Source organism: Pan troglodytes, chromosome 4 (assembly GCF_028858775.2).
Source record: "Pan troglodytes isolate AG18354 chromosome 4, NHGRI_mPanTro3-v2.0_pri, whole genome shotgun sequence".
Taxonomy (NCBI): Eukaryota; Metazoa; Chordata; class Mammalia; order Primates; family Hominidae; genus Pan; species Pan troglodytes.
This window is the reverse complement of record NC_072402.2, coordinates 44,432,262-44,451,412: the sequence shown is the minus strand read 5'-3', so window position 1 is coordinate 44,451,412 and position 19,151 is coordinate 44,432,262. Positions and strand designations below refer to the sequence as shown.

At 41.9% G+C, this 19,151-nt stretch overlaps 1 protein-coding gene across 7 annotated transcripts in view; it reads left to right on the top strand.

The window, feature by feature from the left end:
- MCCC2 (methylcrotonyl-CoA carboxylase subunit 2) overlaps positions 1–19,151 on the top strand; it is a 75,768-nt gene that overhangs the window by 7,889 nt on the left and 48,728 nt on the right. For all 7 annotated transcript variants that reach the window (XR_008548228.2, XR_010156902.1, XR_010156903.1 and 4 more), the window contains exons 3-6: positions 1,142–1,226; positions 4,517–4,618; positions 7,360–7,487; positions 9,208–9,320. Coding sequence is in view for 4 of the 7 variants with exons in the window: in XM_063810382.1 (XP_063666452.1) it covers positions 1,142–1,226; positions 4,517–4,618; positions 7,360–7,487; positions 9,208–9,320 (428 nt within the window). In the remaining 3 variants the exon portion in view is untranslated. The remainder of the gene's footprint in view (positions 1–1,141; positions 1,227–4,516; positions 4,619–7,359; positions 7,488–9,207; positions 9,321–19,151) is intronic.

Genomic DNA, 19,151 nt, shown 5'->3' with positions numbered 1-19,151 from the left:
TCAGCCTCCCAAAGTGCTGGGATTACAGGCATGACCCACCTGTCACTTTGGGAGGTCAAGGCAGGAGAATTGCATGAAGCCAGGTGTTTGAAACCAGCCTGGGCAACAGAGTGAGACCTCATCACAAAAATTTAGCTGGAGTGGTGGCACATGCCTGTAGTCCCAGCTGCTGGGAAGCCTGAGGTGAGAGGATCACTTGAATTTAGGAGTTCAAGGCTGTAGTGAGCCATGTTGTTGGCACCACTGCACTCCAGCCTGGGTGACAGAGTAAGATCTTGTCTCAAAAAAAAAAAAAAAAAAAAAGGTCCTACTTGGAAGATCGTTTGAGATTATTTTCTTGCCTAAATAAACAAAGAAATAGCTTTCTGAAATAGCTGAACATTTCATTAGACAAAGACTCTATTAAGATGAAATTCTTGGGCACCAATAAAAATAAACTAATGTTTTAATTATTAAAGGTACAATTTGATACTTCTGTTCTTGCTCCATTACCTTGGTTTGCCGAGAGTGGGTTATAGATATTCCCAAGAATACTCCAGTGGGCTCTTCAGTTATAATTTTCTTTGTCTGTCATGATGTGAGCAATGTTGAGAAGCACTGAAGACAATCTCTGAGTCAAGGAAGGGGACTTTTAAATTGCTAAAGTGTTCAACTCACCCAGTTGCAAGCCTAAAAAGTTACGGATCACTAATGTCATCTTTAGGTAAATTTACTGCACTTATCATGGAAGTAATTTCTAAAATTTTATTTTTACCTGGTACAAATGAAGATAGGAATTTTCCAGATCTATCATAGCATGTATTTAATAAATGTGGTGGAGATGAGGCAATATTTGCAATATGTGAGCTGCAGAGAAAATACTCTGTAATTTATGTAACTACTAGTGAATTCAGAACATAGACTCTAGGATATACTCTAAAATCAGGGATAGATTGATTTTTTTTTAATACCAGTTTTTACATTTACTTCAGAAAATTGGCAACTTGTAAGTTGAGTGAATGATTATTAGCCTTTTCTCAGAGGATATGTTGAACTTTTAAAAAGTGCTATATTTTGGATTAAGTATTATGTTTTTCTGGCATTGAGACCTTTTTATCGTGTCAATCTAATCTAATCTAATCTAATCACATTTCTATCATAGGAGGTGGTGAGAAAGCCCGAGCACTTCACATATCAAGAGGAAAACTATTGCCCAGAGAAAGAATTGACAATCTCATAGACCCAGGGTGCGTACATAGCCAAGTACTGACTCAAAGTGTTCTCTGTTCCATAGTACTTTATTAGACAGTCTTGTAAATCAGTTATTTTGAATTCTAGTTCTCATCGTAAGATTCAGGAACATGTGTTTATTGAGAGCCTACTATGTGTCAAGCACTATGTGTTGACATGTTTATTGAGAGCCTACTATTGGTCAGGTACTAGTGATATATCAGTGACCAAAACAGACACAGATCTTTGCTCTACTAGAGTTTACATCATAGCAAAGGGAGACAGAAAGCAACAGTAAAGACTGTAACTTCTGGCTGGGTGTGGTGGCTCACTCCTGTAATCCCAGCACTTTGGGAGGCCGAGGTGGGCGGATCATGAAGTCAGGAGATCGAGACCATCTGGCTAACATGGTGAAAACCCGTCTCTACTAAAAATACAAAAAATTAGCTGGGCATGGTGGCATGTGCTTGTAGTCCCAGCTACTCGGGAGGCTGAGGCAGGAGAGTCGCTTGAACCCCAGAGGCAGAGGTTGCAGTGAGACGAGATTGTGCCACTGCACTCCAGCCTGGGTGACAGAGCGAGACTCTGTCTCAAAAAAAAAAAAAAAAAAAGATTGTAAATTCTGTAGTGTGTTAGTAAGTGACAAATGTCATGAGAAAAAGAAAAGGTGGCCCAGGGTAAAGGAGAGGAAGATACAGGGCAAGTTGCAGTTTTAAGAGGTGGTGCCAAGGTAGGCCGCATTGAGAAGGTGATGTCTGAGCAAAGATTTAAAGGAGGAGAGAGAGAGAGAGAGCCTTATAACTCTCTGGGGAAAGAGTGTTTCAGGCAGAGGGAATGGCCAGTGCAAAGGCCCTGAGGTGGGAGTGTGCCAGATAATGCTGGTATGCTCAAGGGGCAGCCAGGAGGCTGGGGTGGTTGTGGTGGAGGGAGTGAGGGGAGAGGAGTAGGAGATGGGTCAGATCCTGTATGGCCTTGTGGGTTATCATAAAGGTTTTGGTTTTCACCATGGGAGAAATGGGGAGCTATTGTAGGGTTTTGAACAGGAGATGATTATGATCTGACATAGCTTAAAAGAGTGCTTCTGGCTGCTGTGTTGTGAGTAGATGGAGCAGCAAGGGTGGAAGCCCTGTGACCAGGTAGAGGGCGATTGCAAGGATTTGAGGGAGACGTGATGGGGACTCAGCATAGGGTAGTAGTAGTGGTGGTGGCAGGAGTGCAGCGTTCTGGATGTATTGTGAAGACAGAGCCAACCCAACAGGATTTCCTGAAGGATTGGATATGGAGTGTAAGGGGGAGAGAGGGGTAAGTGAAAACTCCCAAAGTATTTTTTCTCCTGACACGTGCACACACATCCAACCTGGAGACAGCACTGTTAACACCTAGTATATTATCCTTCTAGGCCATTTGTATGCATATACATATACCAGACACCTACATTTTTTAAAAATGCAAATGAAATCGTACTAAATTTGCTGTTTTGTAGCCAACTCTCTTTTCTCCCTCCTAATGTATCTTGACCATGTAAGTAAGTGAGAGGCGGACTAGTGGTTAAGAGCCTGGCCCCTGGGGCAAGATTGCTTATGAAGCTCCCGGCTCTGCCCCTTACTTACTGTGTAACCTTAGACAAGTGACTTGATCTCTGTGTGTTTCAGTTTCCTCATCAGTAAACGAGGGTCACAATAAGATCCACCTCAGAAGGTGGTTCTAAGGAGGACATGAGTGAGTGTTTCTTTGTTTTTTTTTTTTTTGAGACGGAGTCTCATTCTGTCACCAGGCTGGAGTGCAGTGGCGCGATCTCCGTTCACTTAACCTACGCCTCCTGGGTTCAAGCGATTCTCCTGCCTCAGCCTCCCGAGTAGCTGGATTACAGGTGTGCACCACCATGCCCAGCTAATTTTTGTATTTTTAGTAGAGACAGGGTTTCACCATGTTGGCCAGGATGGTCTCAATCTCTTGACCTCGTGATCTGCCCACCTTGGCCTCCCAAAGTGCCGGGATTACAGGCATGAGCCACCACACCAGGCGATAAGTGAGTGTTTCTAAAGCCCTTAGAAGAGAGCCTGGTACTTGGAAAGGATTTTTATTTTAATTAATTAATTAATTATTTATTTTTTGAGATGGAGTTTTGCCCTGTTGCCCAGGCTGGGGTGCAGTGGCATGATCTCAGCTCACTGAAACCTCTGCCTTCCGGATTCAGGTGATTCTCCTGCCTCAGCCTCCCAAGTAGCTGGGATTACAGGCACGTGCCACCACACCTGGCTAATTATTTTTTTTTTTGTATTTTTAGTAGAGATGGGTTTTCACCATGTTATCCAGGCTGGTCTCAAACTCCTGACCTCACGTGATCTACCTGTCTCAGCCTCCCAAAGTGCTGAGATTACAGGCATGAGCCACCGTGCCTGGCCATTAGTTGTTTTTTGAGACAGGGTCTCATTCCGTTGCCCAGGCTGGAGTGCAGTAGCACAGTCACAGTTCTCTGCAGCCTTGGCCTCCTGGGCTCAAGTGATTCTTCCACCTCAGCCTCCCAAGTAGCTGGGACCACAGGCATGTGCCATCATGCCCAGCTGTGTTAAAATTTTTTTTTTTTTGTAAAGATGGGATTTCCCCATGTTGCTCAGGCTGGTCTCAAACTCCTGGGCTCAAGCAGTCCACCCACATGAGCCCCACAAAGTGCTAGGACTACAGGCATGAGCCACCCCACCTACCTCCAAAAGTTTTTAAGAGATGGGGTCTTGGCTGGGCATGGTGGCTCATGCCTGTAATCCCAGCACTTTGTGAGGCCGAGGTGGGCAGATAACCTTCAGGTAAGGAGTTTGAGACCAGCCTGGCCAACATGGTGAAACCCCGTCTCTACTAAAAATACAAAAAATTAGCTGGTTGTGGTGGCGCATGCCTGTAATCCCAGTTACTCGGGAGGCTGAGGCAGGAGAAACGCTTGAACTCAGGAGGTGGAGGTTGCAGTGAGCTGAGATCGCGCCACTGCACTCCAGCCTGGGTGACAGGGCAAGACTCCATCTCAAAAAACAACAACAACAACAAAAAAGAGATGGGGTCTCACTATGTTGTCCTGGCTGGCCTCCAACTCTTGGGCTCAAACAGTCCTCTTGTCTCAGCCTCCTGAATAACTGGGATTACAGACTTAAGCCACCACACCCATTTTAGGTTTTTAAAAATAGATTTTATATACAACATGTGTATTTGAAATATTGTCCCATTGAGGAAAAATCTTTTCCTTTTCCATGTGTAACTGTTTAAATGTGTAGTTTTTAATGACATTAATTCAAACAACATCCTTTCTTCACTTTAGGTCTCCATTTCTGGAATTATCCCAGTTTGCAGGTTACCAGTTATATGACAATGAGGAGGTGCCAGGAGGTGGCATTATTACAGGCATTGGAAGAGTATCAGGGTGAGTATTCTACTTGTGCTTCATAATGTGGGTTGAGAAGAAGACTTTGATGAGGCACAGGCATCCAGCACTCACTTTGCATATTAGCATGCGATTTGTATGCTATTTATATTATGTAGGACTGGCTGGGTGTGGTGGCTCACGCCTGTAATCCCAGCACTTTGGGAGGCTGAGGTGGGTGGATCACCTGAGGTCAGGAGTTTGAGATCAGGCTGGCCAATGTGGTGAAACCCTGTCTCTACTAAAAATAAAAAAATAAGCCGGCATGGTGGCACACGCCTGTAGTCCCAGCTACTTGGGAGGCTGAGGCAGGAGAATCGCTTGAACCTGGGAGGCAGAGGTTGCAGTGAGCTGAGATGGAGCCACTGCACTCCATCCTGGTGACAGAGCAAGACTCCGTCTCAAAAAAAAACCAAAAAGATGTCTTTCCATGGAGACAAGGGCAAGGAAGGAGACCAGTCTTTATCTTAGAGATGCTCTAGTATTGGATATTATGGCTGAAAAAAATTCAGTCATTTAATAGGTATAAAGTAGCACTTAATTATAAATTCTTTATTTTTTCCTTTTTTGTTTTTTTTAGAGATGGTGTCTCGCTCTGTTGCCTAGGCTAATCTCGAACTTCTGGGCTCAAACAATGTTGAATATAGGCTAGCACATCATTATAATTTTTTTTTTTTTTTGAGTTGGGGTCTTACTCTGTTGCCCAGGCTGGAGTGCAGTGACATGATCATAGCTTACTGTAGCCTCAAACTCCTGGCATCAAATGATCTTCCTGCCTTGGCCTCCCAAAGTGCTGGGATTACAAGCGTGAGCCACTGCTCTGGCCTTTATTATAATTCAAATTGACCTTTCTTACATAAAAATTGTTGAACGGTTTATATCATCACTACTCTTTCTCTGACAAATGACAGATGAGCTGGATTTGCTCAAATTAAGCAAAAAAGAGGATATATTGATTCTCTTATCTGGTGAGTCTGGGCATGGCTGGATCTGGGAGCTCAAATGGTCTTAGGTATTATTAGGTCCCAGGCTGTTTTCTACTCCTGGCCCTGACTTGCTGTGTGTCAGCTTTGTTTCTAGGCAGCCTCTCTAAATCCAGAGGCAGCGATGGTCATAGGCAGTTCCTGGTTTATATTCTATAAGTTTAGCAGCTGCAGTGGAAGGCAAGATCCGCTTAGGCTTAGAGCCTGTCCCATTGCCGAGCCTCAGTGGGAACTCTGGGTAGAAAGACCTGGTCCCTGTGCCCCCCTTTAAGGCAGGCTCTGGGGTCAGTCCTACTTGAGCCACCTGGATTAAAGATAAGAGGCAGTTTCTGAAAGAAGGTTTAGTTTTGTTGCCAAAATAATAGATGCTGGGTAGGCAAAACCAATAGAAATGCAATCTAGTATTTTTGTGGGCCAATTTGATTTCTCATTCTGTAACAAGTCTGTGACCTTTAATAGACAAGCAGATATGGCTATGTCCCTTGTCCATGGTCACATAACTAACAAGTTGGCAGAGCCAGAATTTCAGTCTAACTTTGTTGACTTCACAGCCTGGCCTCTTTCCAGTACCAGAGCTTCTTAAACTTTCTAGCGTAGCACCCCCAGTGGTAGGAAGTATGAGCACACACTCTGGAGTGTGAGGTTATGGCCCAGCAACCTATGAGAAGCCTACATTTCCTTTGAAGTCTAGTTCGTTTAATGTTAAATCATTAAAAGTTTGCATTCTACTCTATAAAATGTTCATTGCAGTGCAGAAAAAGGTTTTATATGACCTAGGGAATAAAATTGATGCTCAAAGAAGAGTCCTGTTTGTCTTGTGGCGAGCCCTGCTGGCCACATATCCTAGTATGAGAAGCTCAACACTACCCTGTGCTGGGTGTTCAGTTGCCGTTCTCTATTTTCAGCAGGGATTTAATGACTCACTCTTTAGAGTTGTAGGCAGCATAAAGTGAGGTAACACAAACATCAGAAACATAAAGAAAATTGAATTTTGTAAAGAGCACACTGTTGTCATCTCAGATTTCAAGGGTACCTCTGACCTTAAGGTTTCCTGCCAGTGCTGTGCAGTTTCCCCAACCAGCCGTGGTTGTTGGCCGCCCTGCTCTTTGTGACTCATACCCAATAAACTGGTTTTGGTGAGAAAGGGCACTGTTGATGACTCAGGATACCTTTCATGTGTTTTTAGTATATTAAAGTTTGCATTCATTCTGACTTCACTTAAGATGAACGTTATATTTTAGACTACTTTTAGTTTTGTAGAAAACCATGGGGCTGTAATGTTGAAGAACAAGAATACAAAAAATAAATCTTAGTACTAAAGGTCAGTTTTCATTTTTGCAAAATACCCTCCTAAAAGGAGACTTTGAAGGTTTATTATGAGGGAATTCTTTTCCCTTGAGACTTGGATTTTTTTTTTCATTATTATTTTCATCTTGTTAGGACCTTTTCATTCAAAGAACCATTATGACACAAGGCTTAGGTCGTTAGTTTTTTTTTACTAATCTAGGACTGATGACTTTTCAAAAACCAAGTGTGAGTTTATAAACTTGTTAAAAGTAATTGTTTTGTATTATATAAATTAATATGTGAACTGTGATTAAAGTTTGCATTTATATCCTAAGACTACTGTCTGCTAATGGATGTTAATAGTGATACGTACTAGAAGTTGAAGGTCGTATTGGGGTATCTTGTAATGAGTGTAATTAGTTTTGAAGAAATCTCTTAAATTCTCTCTCCAATGAAATTTCTGCCTTTCAGAGTAGAATGCATGATTATTGCCAATGATGCCACTGTCAAAGGAGGTGCCTACTACCCAGTGACTGTGAAAAAACAATTACGGGCCCAAGAAATTGCCATGCAAAACAGGCTCCCCTGCATCTACTTAGGCAAGTCACCAGAGTGGTAAAATAAACTATTATTAGCTGGTAAAATGCAAGATAGTTTGGAAGGCTGTATGTATTACATTTGGGATGGGTATTTTATAAACCTATTGATTTCTCCCGTAATTATAAAGGAAACACAGGTTCTTTGCTGAAAACTCTGGGGGAAAGTAAACAAGAACTGTTCATAGTACAAGTGCATAATACTCATACATTTTGACGCATGCCAGTTTTTTTTCTCTATGTGTTGTGTGGTTTTTTTTTTTTGTTCTCTAGATCCTGTTTTTCTTTTAACTTTATGGATCATACTATGAAAAAAATAGTAGCAAATATTTATAGATGTCTTGAGTGCCAGGTACTGAGTTAAATGTGCAAGTATTATATAATTTGAGCAGATGTAATTTAAAGTAAATTTAATTTCCAGTGAAAGTAAACTTATATTTGAAATTAAAACACATTTAAATCAAAGAACCTGAAAGCAAAGCAGTTTAAAATGGGCCTTTCCTCTGGGCGCGGTGGCTCACGCCTGTAATCCCAGCACTTTGGGAGGCCGAGGCAGGCGGATCACGAGGTCAGGAGATGGAGACCATCCTGGCTAACACAATGAAACCTTGTCTCTACTAAAAAAAAAATACAAAAAATTAGCCAGGCGTGGTGGCAGGCAGCTGTAGTCCCAGCTACTTGGGAGGCTGAGGCAGGAGAATGGTGTGAACCTGGGAGGCGGAGCTTGCAGTGAGCCGAAATCGTGCCACTGTACTCCAGCCTGGGCGACAGAGAGAGACTCTGTCTCAAAAAAAAAAAAAAAATGGGCCTTTCCTGATACTGGGTTAGTCTGGTAAAATTCCAACATATGTTGTTCATGTATGCAGGTATTTGAACGGGTACTGATGTAGAGGTATTTTTTGTTTTGTGTTTTTCTGTGAAGTTGAATTTACCTGATTAACTCACAATACGAACTGCTCTGCACATAGAGAAAACAGCAAATGAGGCCCAGCTGCTTGCAGGTGCTGTGCCAGTCTTTATAGGGGATACAGTGAGGAGGATTTTGTTGTCTCTGTCTTCAGCGAGCTCATAATGAATTGGACACAGCATATAATGTGCAACCAACAAAAGACTTAATGGTTGCAGATTCTGAACTCTAAGTGCTTTCTATGCATTTTTCAAGTCATCCTAATATATGATATGGCTCCTTTTTTTATCTTCATTTCGTGGGTAAGGAAACCGGGGCATAGGATGGCTAGGAAACACACCTATAATCACACAGCTGTGAAGTCATGAGCTCTGCTTTGAACGCAACTGACCTGTGTACCCACCACTCCAATCTGCAATGAAAACAGTATCAGAAGGCAATATGTATAAATTATTATATGAATTCTGTGGATGGCTTTTGTATTGGTTTAGAAGAAGGAAAGATACTTTTCCACCTTAACTCTTTAAGAACTTATGATGTTTCTGGGGCTTTAGCTGGTCCTCAAAGGAGAGAAGGTTCTAAACATTTCGAGGAGAATTTTGCACAGAGGTAGGAAAGCCTGATGGGTTTGGGGCAATGAATCCTTTTGGCTGCATTGGGGGTTTGGAGAACGAGGCTCTATAACAGTTTAGAAAGACAGGGCAAGTTTTTTGTGAATGTGATTAAGAACTGATGCTGTCATTGATACAAGTTTCCCTCTGCGTAGCACATTTAGTTCATAGAGATGCTTATGTTTCTCATTTTCCTTGTCTTCAGTTGATTCGGGAGGAGCATACTTACCTCGACAAGCAGATGTGTTTCCGGATCGAGACCACTTTGGCCGTACATTCTATAATCAGGCAATTATGTCTTCTAAAAATATTGCACAGGTAATTTCTCATGAATGACGTGTACAGTGGTGCTTTTTACTCCAAGTATCTTTACGAATTAGGTACTCTGGGATGGCTTGAAAGTAAAACAGAATTTAACACAAAATCTAATCTTTTTTTTTTTTTTTTATACTTTAGGTTTTAGGGTACATGTGCACATTGTGCAGGTTAGTTACATACGTATACATGTGCCATGCTGGTGCGCTGCACCCACTAAATCGTCATCTAGCATTAGGTATATCTCCCAATGCTATCCCTCCCCCCTTCCCCCACCCCACCACAGTCCCCAGAGTGTGATATTCCCCTTCCTGTGTCCATGTGATCTCATTGTTCAATTCCCACCTATGAGTGAGAATATGCGGTGTTTGGTTTTTTGTTCTTGCAATAGTTTACTGAGAACGATGATTTCCAATTTCATCCATGTCCCTACAAAGGACATGAACTCATCATTTTTTATGGCTGCATAGTATTCCATGGTGTATATGTGCCACATTTTCTTAATCCAGTCTATCATTGTTGGACATTTGGGTTGGTTCCAAGTCTTTGCTATTGTGAATAATGCCGCAATAAACATACGTGTGCATGTGTCTTTATAGCAGCATGATTTATAGTCCTTTGGGTATATACCCAGTAATGGGATGGCTGGGTCAAATGGTATTTCTAGTTCTAGATCCCTGAGGAATCGCCACACTGACTTCCACAATGGTTGAACTAGTTTACAGTCCCACCAACAGTGTAAAAGTGTTCCTATTTCTCCATATCCTCTCCAGCACCTGTTGTTTCCTGACTTTTTAATGATTGCCATTCTAACTGGTGTGAGATGGTGTCTCATTGTGGTTTTGATTTGCATTTCTCTGATGGCCAGTGATGATGAGCATTTTTTCACGTGTTTTTTGGCTGCATAAATGTCTTCTTTTGAGAAGTGTCTGTTCATGTCCTTCACCCACTTTTTGATGGGGTTGTTTGTTTTTTTCTTGTAAATTTGAGTTCATTGTAGATTCTGGATATTAGTCCTTTGTCAGATGAGTAGGTTATGAAAATTTTCTCCCATTTTGTAGGTTGCCTGTTCACTCTGATGGTAGTTTCTTTTGCTGTGCAGAAGCTCTTTAGTTTAATTAGATCTCATTTGTCAATTTTGTCTTTTGTTGCCATTGCTTTTGGTGTTTTGGACATGAAGTCCTTGCCCATGCCTATGTCCTGAATGGTAATGCCTAGGTTTTCTTCTAGGGTTTTTATGGTTTTTGGTCTAACGTTTAAGTCTTTAATCTATCTTGAATTGATTTTTGTATAAGGTGTAAGGAAGGGATCCAGTTTCAGCTTTCTACATATGGCTAGCCAGTTTTCCCAGCACCATTTATTAAATAGGGAATCCTTTCCCCATTGCTTGTTTTTCTCAGGTTTGTCAAAGATCAGATAGTTGTAGATATATGGCGTTATTTCTGAGGGCTCTGTTCTGTTCCATTGATCTATATCTCTGTTTTGGTACCAGTACCATGCTGTTTTGGTTACTGCAGCCTTGTAGTACAGTTTGAAGTCAGGTAGTGTGATGCCTCCAGCTTTGTTCTTTTGGCTTAGGATTGCCTTGGCGATGTGGGCTCTTTTTTGGTTCCATATGAACTTTAAAGTAGTTTTTTCCAATTCTGTGAAGAAAGTCATTGGTAGCTTGATGGGTATGGCATTGAATCTGTAAATTACCTTGGGCAGTATGGCCATTTTCACGATATTGATTCTTCCTACTCATGAGCATGGAATGTTCTTCCATTTGTTTGTATCCTCTTTTATTTCCTTGAGCAGTGGCTTGTAGTTCTCCTTGAAGAGGTCCTTCACATCCCTTGTAAGTTGGATTCCTAGGTATTTTATTCTCTTTGAAGCAATTGTGAATGGGAGTTCACTCATGATTTGGCTCTCTGTTTGTCTGTTGTTGGTATTTAAGAATGCTTGTGATTTTTGTACATTGATTTTGTATCCTGAGATTTTGCTGAAGTTGCTTATCAGCTTGAGGAGATTTTGGGCTGAGACAATGGGGTTTTCTAGATATACAATCATGTCATCTGCAAACAGGGACAATTTGACTTCCTCTTTTCCTAATTGAATACCCTTTATTTCCTTCTCCTGCCTAATTGCCCTGGCCAGAACTTCCAACACTATGTTGAATAGGAGTGGTGAGAGAGGGCATCCCTGTCTTGTGCCTGTTTTCAAAGGGAATGCTTCCAGTTTTTGCCCATTCAGTATGATGTTGGCTGTGGGTTTGTCATAGATAGCTCTTATTATTTTGAAATACGTCCCATCAATACCTAATTTATTGAGAGTTTTTAGCATGAAGGGTTGTTGAATTTTGTCGAAGGCTTTTTCTGTATCTATTGAGATAATCATGTGGTTTTTGTCTTTGGCTCTGTTTATATGCTGGATTACATTTACTGATTTGCATATATTGAACCAGCCTTGCATCCCAGGGATGAAGCCCACTTGATCATGGTGGATAAGCTTTTTGATGTGCTGCTGGATTCGTTTTGCCCGTATTTTATTGAGGATTTTTGCATCAATGTTCATCAAGGATATTGGTCTAAAATTCTCTTTTTTGGTTGTGTCTCTGCCCGGCTTTGGTATCAGAATGATGCTGGCCTCATAAAATGAGTTAGGGAGGATTCCCTCTTTTTCTACTGATTGGAATAGTTTCAGAAGGAATGGTACCAGTTCCTCCTTCTACCTCTGGTAGAATTCGGCTGTGAATCCATCTGGTCCTGGACTCTTTTTGGTTGGTAAACTATTGATTATTGCCACAATTTCAGCTCCTGTTATTGGTCTATTCAGAGATTCAAGTTCTTCCTGGTTTAGTCTTGGGAGAGTGTATGTGTCGAGGAATGTATCCATTTCTTCTAGATTTTCTAGTTTATTTGCGTAGAGGTGTTTGTAGTATTCTCTGATGGTAGTTTGTATTTCTGTGGGATCAGTGGTGATATCCCCTTTATCATTTTTTATTGTGTCTATTTGATTCTTCTCTCTTTTTTTCTTTATTAGTCTTGCTAGCGGTCTATCAATTTTGTTGATCCTTTCAAAAAGCAGCTCCTGGATTCATTAATTTTTTGTAGGGTTTTTTGTGTCTCTATTTCCTTCAGTTCTTCTCTGATCTTAGTTATTTCTTGCCTTCTGCTAGCTTTTGAATGTGTTTGCTCTTGCTTTTCTAGTTCTTTTAATTGTGATGTTAGGGTGTCAATTTTGGATCTTTCCTGCTTTCTCTAGTGGGCATTTAATGCTATAAATTTCCCTCTACACGCTGTTTGAATGCGTCCCAGAGATTCTGGTATGTTGTGTCTTTGTTCTTGTTGGTTTCAAAGAACATCTTTATTTCTGCCTTCATTTCGTTATGTACCCAGTAGTCATTCAGGAGCAGGTTGTTCAGTTTCCATGTAGTTGAGCGGTTTTGAGTGAGATTCTTAATCCTGAGTTCTAGTTTGATTGCACTGTGGTCTGAGAGATAGTTTATTATAATCTCTGTTCTTTTACATTTGCTGAGGAGAGCTTTACTTCCAAGTATGTGGTCAATTTTGGAATAGGTGTGGTGTGGTGCTGAAAAAAATGTATATTCTGTTGATTTGGGGTGGAGAGTTCTGTAGATGTCTATTAGGTCCGCTTGGTGCAGAGCTGAGTTCAATTCCTGGGTATCCTTGTTAACTTTCTGTCTCGTTGATCTGTCTAATGTTGACAGTGGGGTGTTAAAGTCTCCCATTATTAATGTGTGGGAGTCTAAGTCTCTTTGTAGGTCACTCAGGACTTGCTTTATGAATCTGGGTGCTCCTGTATTGGGTGCATATATATTTAGGATAGTTAGCTCTTCTTGTTGAATTGATCCCTTTACCATTATGTCATGGCCTTCTTTGTCTCTTTTGATCTTTGTTGGTTTAAAGTCTGTTTTATCAGAGACTAGGATTGCAACCCCTGCCTTTTTTTGTTTTCCATTTGCTTGGTAGATCTTCCTCCATCCTTTTATTTTGAGCCTATGTGTGTCTCTGCACATGAGATGGGTTTCCTGAATACAGCACACTGATGGGTCTTGACTCTTTATCCAATTTGCCAGTCTGTGTCTTTTAATTGGAGCATTTAGTCCATTTACATTTAAAGTTAATATTGTCATGTGTGAATTTGATCCTGTCATTATGATGTTAGCTGGTGATTTTGCTTGTTAGTTGATGCAGTTTCTTCCTAGTCTTGATGGTCTTTACATTTTGGCTTGATTTTGCAGTGGCTGGTACCGGTTGTTCCTTTCCATGTTTAGCGCTTCCTTTTTTAGGGCAGGCCTGGTGGTGACAGAATCTCTCAGCATTTGCTTGTCTGTAAAGTATTTTATTTCTCCTTCACTTATGAAGCTTAGTTTGGCTGGATATGAAATTCTGGCTTGAAAATTCTTTTCTTTAAGAATGTTGAATATTGGCCCCCAGTCTCTTCTGGCTTGTAGGGTTTCTGCCAAGAGATCTGCTGTTAGTCTGACGGGCTTCCCTTTGAGGGTAACCCGACCTTTCTCTCTGGCTGCCCTTAACATTTTTTCCTTCATTTCAACTTTGGTGAATCTGACAATTATGTGTCTTGGAGTTGCTCTTCTCGAGGAGTATCTTTGTGGCGTTCTCTGTATTTCCTGAATCTGAACGTTGGCCTGCCTTGCTAGATTGGGGAAGTTCTCCTGGATAATATCCTGCAGAGTGTTTTCCAACTTGGTTCCATTCTCCCCATCACTTTCAGGTACACCAATCAGACGTAGATTTGGTCTTTTCACATAGTCCCATATTTCTTGGAGGCTTTGCTCATTTCTTTTTATTCTTTTTTCTCTAAACTTCCCTTCTCGCTTCATTTCATTCATTTCATCTTCCATTGCTGATACCCTTTCTTCCAGTTGATCACGTCGGCTCCTGAGGCTTCTGCATTCTTCACGTAGTTCTCGAGCCTTGGTTTTCAGCTCCATCAGCTCCTTGAAGCACTTGTCTGTATTGGTTATTCTAGTTATACATTCTTCTAAATTTTTTTCAAAGTTTTCAACTTCTTTGCCTTTGGTTTGAATGTCCTCCCGTAGCTCAGAGTAATTTGATCGTCTGAAGCCTTCTTCTCTCAGCTCGTCAAAATCATTCTCCATCCAGCTTTGCTCCGTTGCTGGTGAGGAACTGCGTTCCTTTGGAGGAGGAGAGGCGCTCTGCGTTTTAGAGTTTCCAGTTTTTCTGTTCTGTTTTTTCCCCATCTTTGTGGTTTTATCTACTTTTGGTCTTTGATAATAGTGATGTACAGATGGGTTTTTGGTGTGGATGTCCTTTCTGTTTGTTAGTTTTCCTTCTAACAGACAGGACCCTCAGCTGCAGGTCTGTTGGAATACCCTGCCGTGTGAGGTGTCAGTGTGCCCCTGCTGGGGGGTGCCTCCCAGTTAGGCTGCTCGCGGGTCAGGGGTCAGGGACCCACTTGAGGAGGCAGTCTGCCCGTTCTCAGATCTCCAGCTGCGTGCTGGGAGAACCACTGCTCTCTTCAAAGCTGTCAGACAGGGACATTTAAGTCTGCAGAGGTCACTGCTGTCTTTTTGTTTGTCTGTGCCCTGCCCCCAGAGGTGGAGCCTACAGAGGCAGGCAGGCCTCCTTGAGCTGCGGTGGGCTCCACCCAGTTCGAGCTTCCCGGCTGCTTTGTTTACCTAAGCAAGCCTGGGCAATGGCGGGCGCCCCTCCCCCAGCCTCACTGCCGCCTTGCAGTTTGATCTCAGACTGCTGTGCTAGCAATCAGCGAGATTCCGTGGGCGTAGGACCCTCCGAGCCAGGTGTGGGATATAGTCTCGTGGTGCGCCATTTTTTAAGCTGGTCCGAAAAGCGCAATATTCGGGTGGGAGTGACCCGATTTTCCAGGTCCGTCCGTCACCCCTTTCTTTGACTCAGAAAGGGAACTCCCTGACCCCTTGCGCTTCCCAAGTGAGGCAATGCCTCGCCCTGCTTCGGCTCGCGCAGGGTGCACTGCACCCACTGTCCTGCGCCCACTGTCTGGCACTCCCTAGTGAGATGAACCCGGTACCTCAGATGGAAATGCAGAAATCACCCGTGTTCTGCGTCGCTCACGCTGGGAGCTGTAGACCTGAGCTGTTCCTATTCGGCCATCTTGGCTCCTCCCCAAAATCTAATCTTTTTCCACACAGAGTATCTAAAGGTTGTCTCCAATTAGAGCTTTTTATTAACTATAGGAATACTCCTATATTGTAATAAGATTATTAAAACAGGTTTTAGGCCAGGCGCGGTGGCTCACGCCTGGAATCCCAGCACTTTGGGAGGCCGAGGTGGGGGGGATCACGAGGTCAGGAGATCGAGACTATCCTGGCTAACACGGTGAAACCCCGTCTCTATTAAAAATACAAAAAATTAGCTGGGCGTGGTAGCACGTGCCTGTAGTCCCAGCAACTTGGGAGACTGAGGCAGGAGAAATGCTTGAACCTGGGAGGCAGAGGTTGCAGTGAGCTGAGATCGTGCCACTGCACTGTAGCCTGGTGACGAAGTGAGACTCCGTCTCAAACAAACAAAGAACAGGTTTTTAAAAGGAAAACAGGGTTTAAAAAGAAAGGGCTCCAGTAATTCCTTTTTTAGGGCTATACCCTAGGGAAACTCTGATATATGTATGAAGAGATACTTAGAAGAGTTCATGGCCAGGCACCGTGACTTGTGCCTGAAATCCCAGCACTTTGGGAGGCTGAAGTGAGAAGGTCACTTGAGGCCAGGAGTGAGAGACCAGCCTGGGCAACATAGGGAGACCCCGTCTCTACAAAAAAATAAAAAATTAGCCGAGTGTGGTGTGGCACATGCCTATGGTTCCAGCTTTCAGGAGGCTGAGGTAGGGGGATCACTTGAGCCTGGGAGTTTGAGGCTACAGCGAGCTGTGGTTGCACCACTGCACTCCAGCCTGAGAAACAGAATGAGACCCTGTCTCAAAAAAGAAAAAGAAAAAGAAAAGAAAAGTTCATTATAGCATTGTTTGTTAGAGCAAAAGTTAGAGAATAACCTAACTGTTCATTAATGGGAGATTAATAATACAGTTTTTGTCTGTTGAAAGGAATGAACTAAAATTGCATCTGTCAATATAAGTCTCAAAAAGTAGATTGAGTAAAAAAAATAGTAGAATCAATATATGGCTAGTTACTATGTATGTAAAGGTTAAATACATCAAATCCTACTGTATATTATTTGTGTATAAACATGCACGTGGGAGCGATACACTCAGCTTTAGAACAGTGGTTGCCTCTGAGGTGGGAAGGAAGAGACAGGGATGAGGTAGGAGGTAGATAGGCGCTTCAACTATATCTCAAATACTTTATTCCTTTTTTTTTTCTTTTTTTTTTTTTTGAGATGGAGTCTTGCTCTGTTGCCCAGGCTGGAGTGCAGTGGTGCTACCTCGGCTCACTGCAAGCTTTGCCTCCCAGGTTTACGCTATTCTCCTGCCTCAGCCTCCTGAGTAGCTGGGACTACAGGTGCCCACCACCATGCCCGGCTAATTTTTTGTATTTTTAGTAGAGACAGGGTTTCACCACATTAGCCAGGATAGTCTCGATCTCCTGACCTCGTGATCTGCCGACCTCGTGATCCGCCCGCCTCGGCCTCCCAAAGTGCTGGGATAACAGGCATGAGCCACTGCGCCTGGTCAAATACTTTATTCCTTAAAAAAATGATCTGAAGTAAATTTTGCTTAATGTCAAGATTTATTAAGACTAGGTATTAGGCTAATGGATGTTTGTTATTCTGTAATTTTTTTTGCATGGTTGGAATATTTATAATACAGATGCTGCTATTGTGTTTTCATTTCTTTATTGGATTTCTTAAGTTTGTAATATTTTTATTAATATTCTGATTAATCTATACTTGCAATTATTATATATCTTTTTGATTTTTCTATCAACATAGTTGGTTGTAATTGTTTATGGTATATTTTACTGTTACACAGTGACCTTGCCTACCTATATGCTTTATTTATCTAAATAGAAACTTCGGCTTTGCTTACTTTTGCACAGATGGCCGTTGCATTATCTATATGAAATTCGTATTGTGGTCTCCATTTAATCTGGTATTATATTTTTTTCTTTTAGAGAAACAGGATCTTGCTATGTTGGCCAGGCTGGTCTCAAACTCTTGGCCTCAAGGATCCTTCTGCCTTAGCCTCCCAATGTGCTGGGATTACAGGCCTGAGCCAACATGCTGGGCCTGGTGTTACAATTTTTATAGCTTACCTTTTATTAGTTTCCTAGGGCTGTTGTTACAAATTATCACAAATTGAGTGGCTTAAAGCAACAGCAATTTATGTATTTATTTTGAGATGAATGTCTTGGTATGTTGCTCCGGCTGGTCTTGAACTCCTGGCCTCAGATCATCCTCCTACCTTTGCCTTGTGAGTAGCTGGGATTATAGGTGTGAGCCACAATGCTAGGCTAACAGAAATTTATTCTGTGAAGTTCTGGAAGCCATAACTCTGCAGTCAAGGCAGCAGCGGGGCTGTGCTTCCAGGGGACATTCTGTTCCTTTCCTAGCCTCTTCCAGCTCCTGGTGGCTCCAGGTATTCCCCTGGCTTATGGCTACCTCCCTCCCATGTCTGCCTCCATCTTCACGTGACCTTCTCTGGGTATCTGGGTCTTCTCCTTCTCTGTCTTATAAGAACACTTGTCACTGGATTTAGGGATCACCCAGGTAATCCACAAGATTCTTAATTATATCTGCAAAGATTCCTTTTTCAAATGAGACCATCTTTACAGATTCTGGGGATTAGGATGTGGCTATATCTTTTTATCTTTTGTTGGGGGAGGCTACTATTTAAGCACTATAGCCCTCTATCATCTAACATGTTCTTTGCTGTGTCTTTCTGCTGCCAGGTGGAGTCTCTATTCCTGTGGAACTTTGAAGTTTAAAGTGCTTTAAAATCAGATCTTTTAAAAATCAAAAGTGTACTTACTTCTTGGAATAAGCAATACCTGCTTATGATAAAAAACTCAAAATGTCTGAAGGGCATTTGACTGAATGTCTGTCTTCCTTTTACTTATTTTATTTTTGTTTTTAAAAAAATATTAGGGCTGGGCATGGTGGCTCATGCCTGTAATCCCAGTACTTTGAGAGGCCAAGGCAGGAGGATTGCCTGAGCCCAGGTGAGACCAGCCTGGGCACACACCCGTGGTCCTAGCTGTTTGGGAGGCTGAAGCAGAAGGATTACTTGAGCCCAGGAGGTTGAAGCTTCAGTGAGCCATGATTGTACCACTGCACTCCAGCCTGAGTGACAGAATGAGACACTGTCTCAAGAAAATATACATATATTTATAATATATATCAAAGAAGGAAGGTGGAGTAAGTACTAGTGTTTTCAGTATGAAGAAAAGTGCTCACACATAGCCGGACATCTTCAGTGCAGATTTCAGGTTTAGGGCTCATATATTCAGGAAGGGGTCAGAAAAGATACTATGGAGACTCAATATATGATAACAGAAATTTCTTTTTAAATTCCAAGAGGTTCATATTATATATCTAATTCATATTATATAGTTCATATTATATATATATGGTTCACATTATGTATAACGTATATAATACACACACACACACACACACACATATATCAGTATTTCTTTGAGCTACTTCTCTTAGCCTTTATTTTTTTCTATTTCCCTTAAACAGGAAAGGAGGTTTAGGGTTAAGGTTTGCCTTCTCATATTTTAATGAACCGTATTTTTAAGTTTCCATAGTATCTGTTCTGAGCCTTTCCTGAATATATGAGCCTAAACCTGATATCTGCACTGAAGATGTCAGGCTATGTTTCTCCTCTTCTCAAAACCTAAACCCGTCATTTATG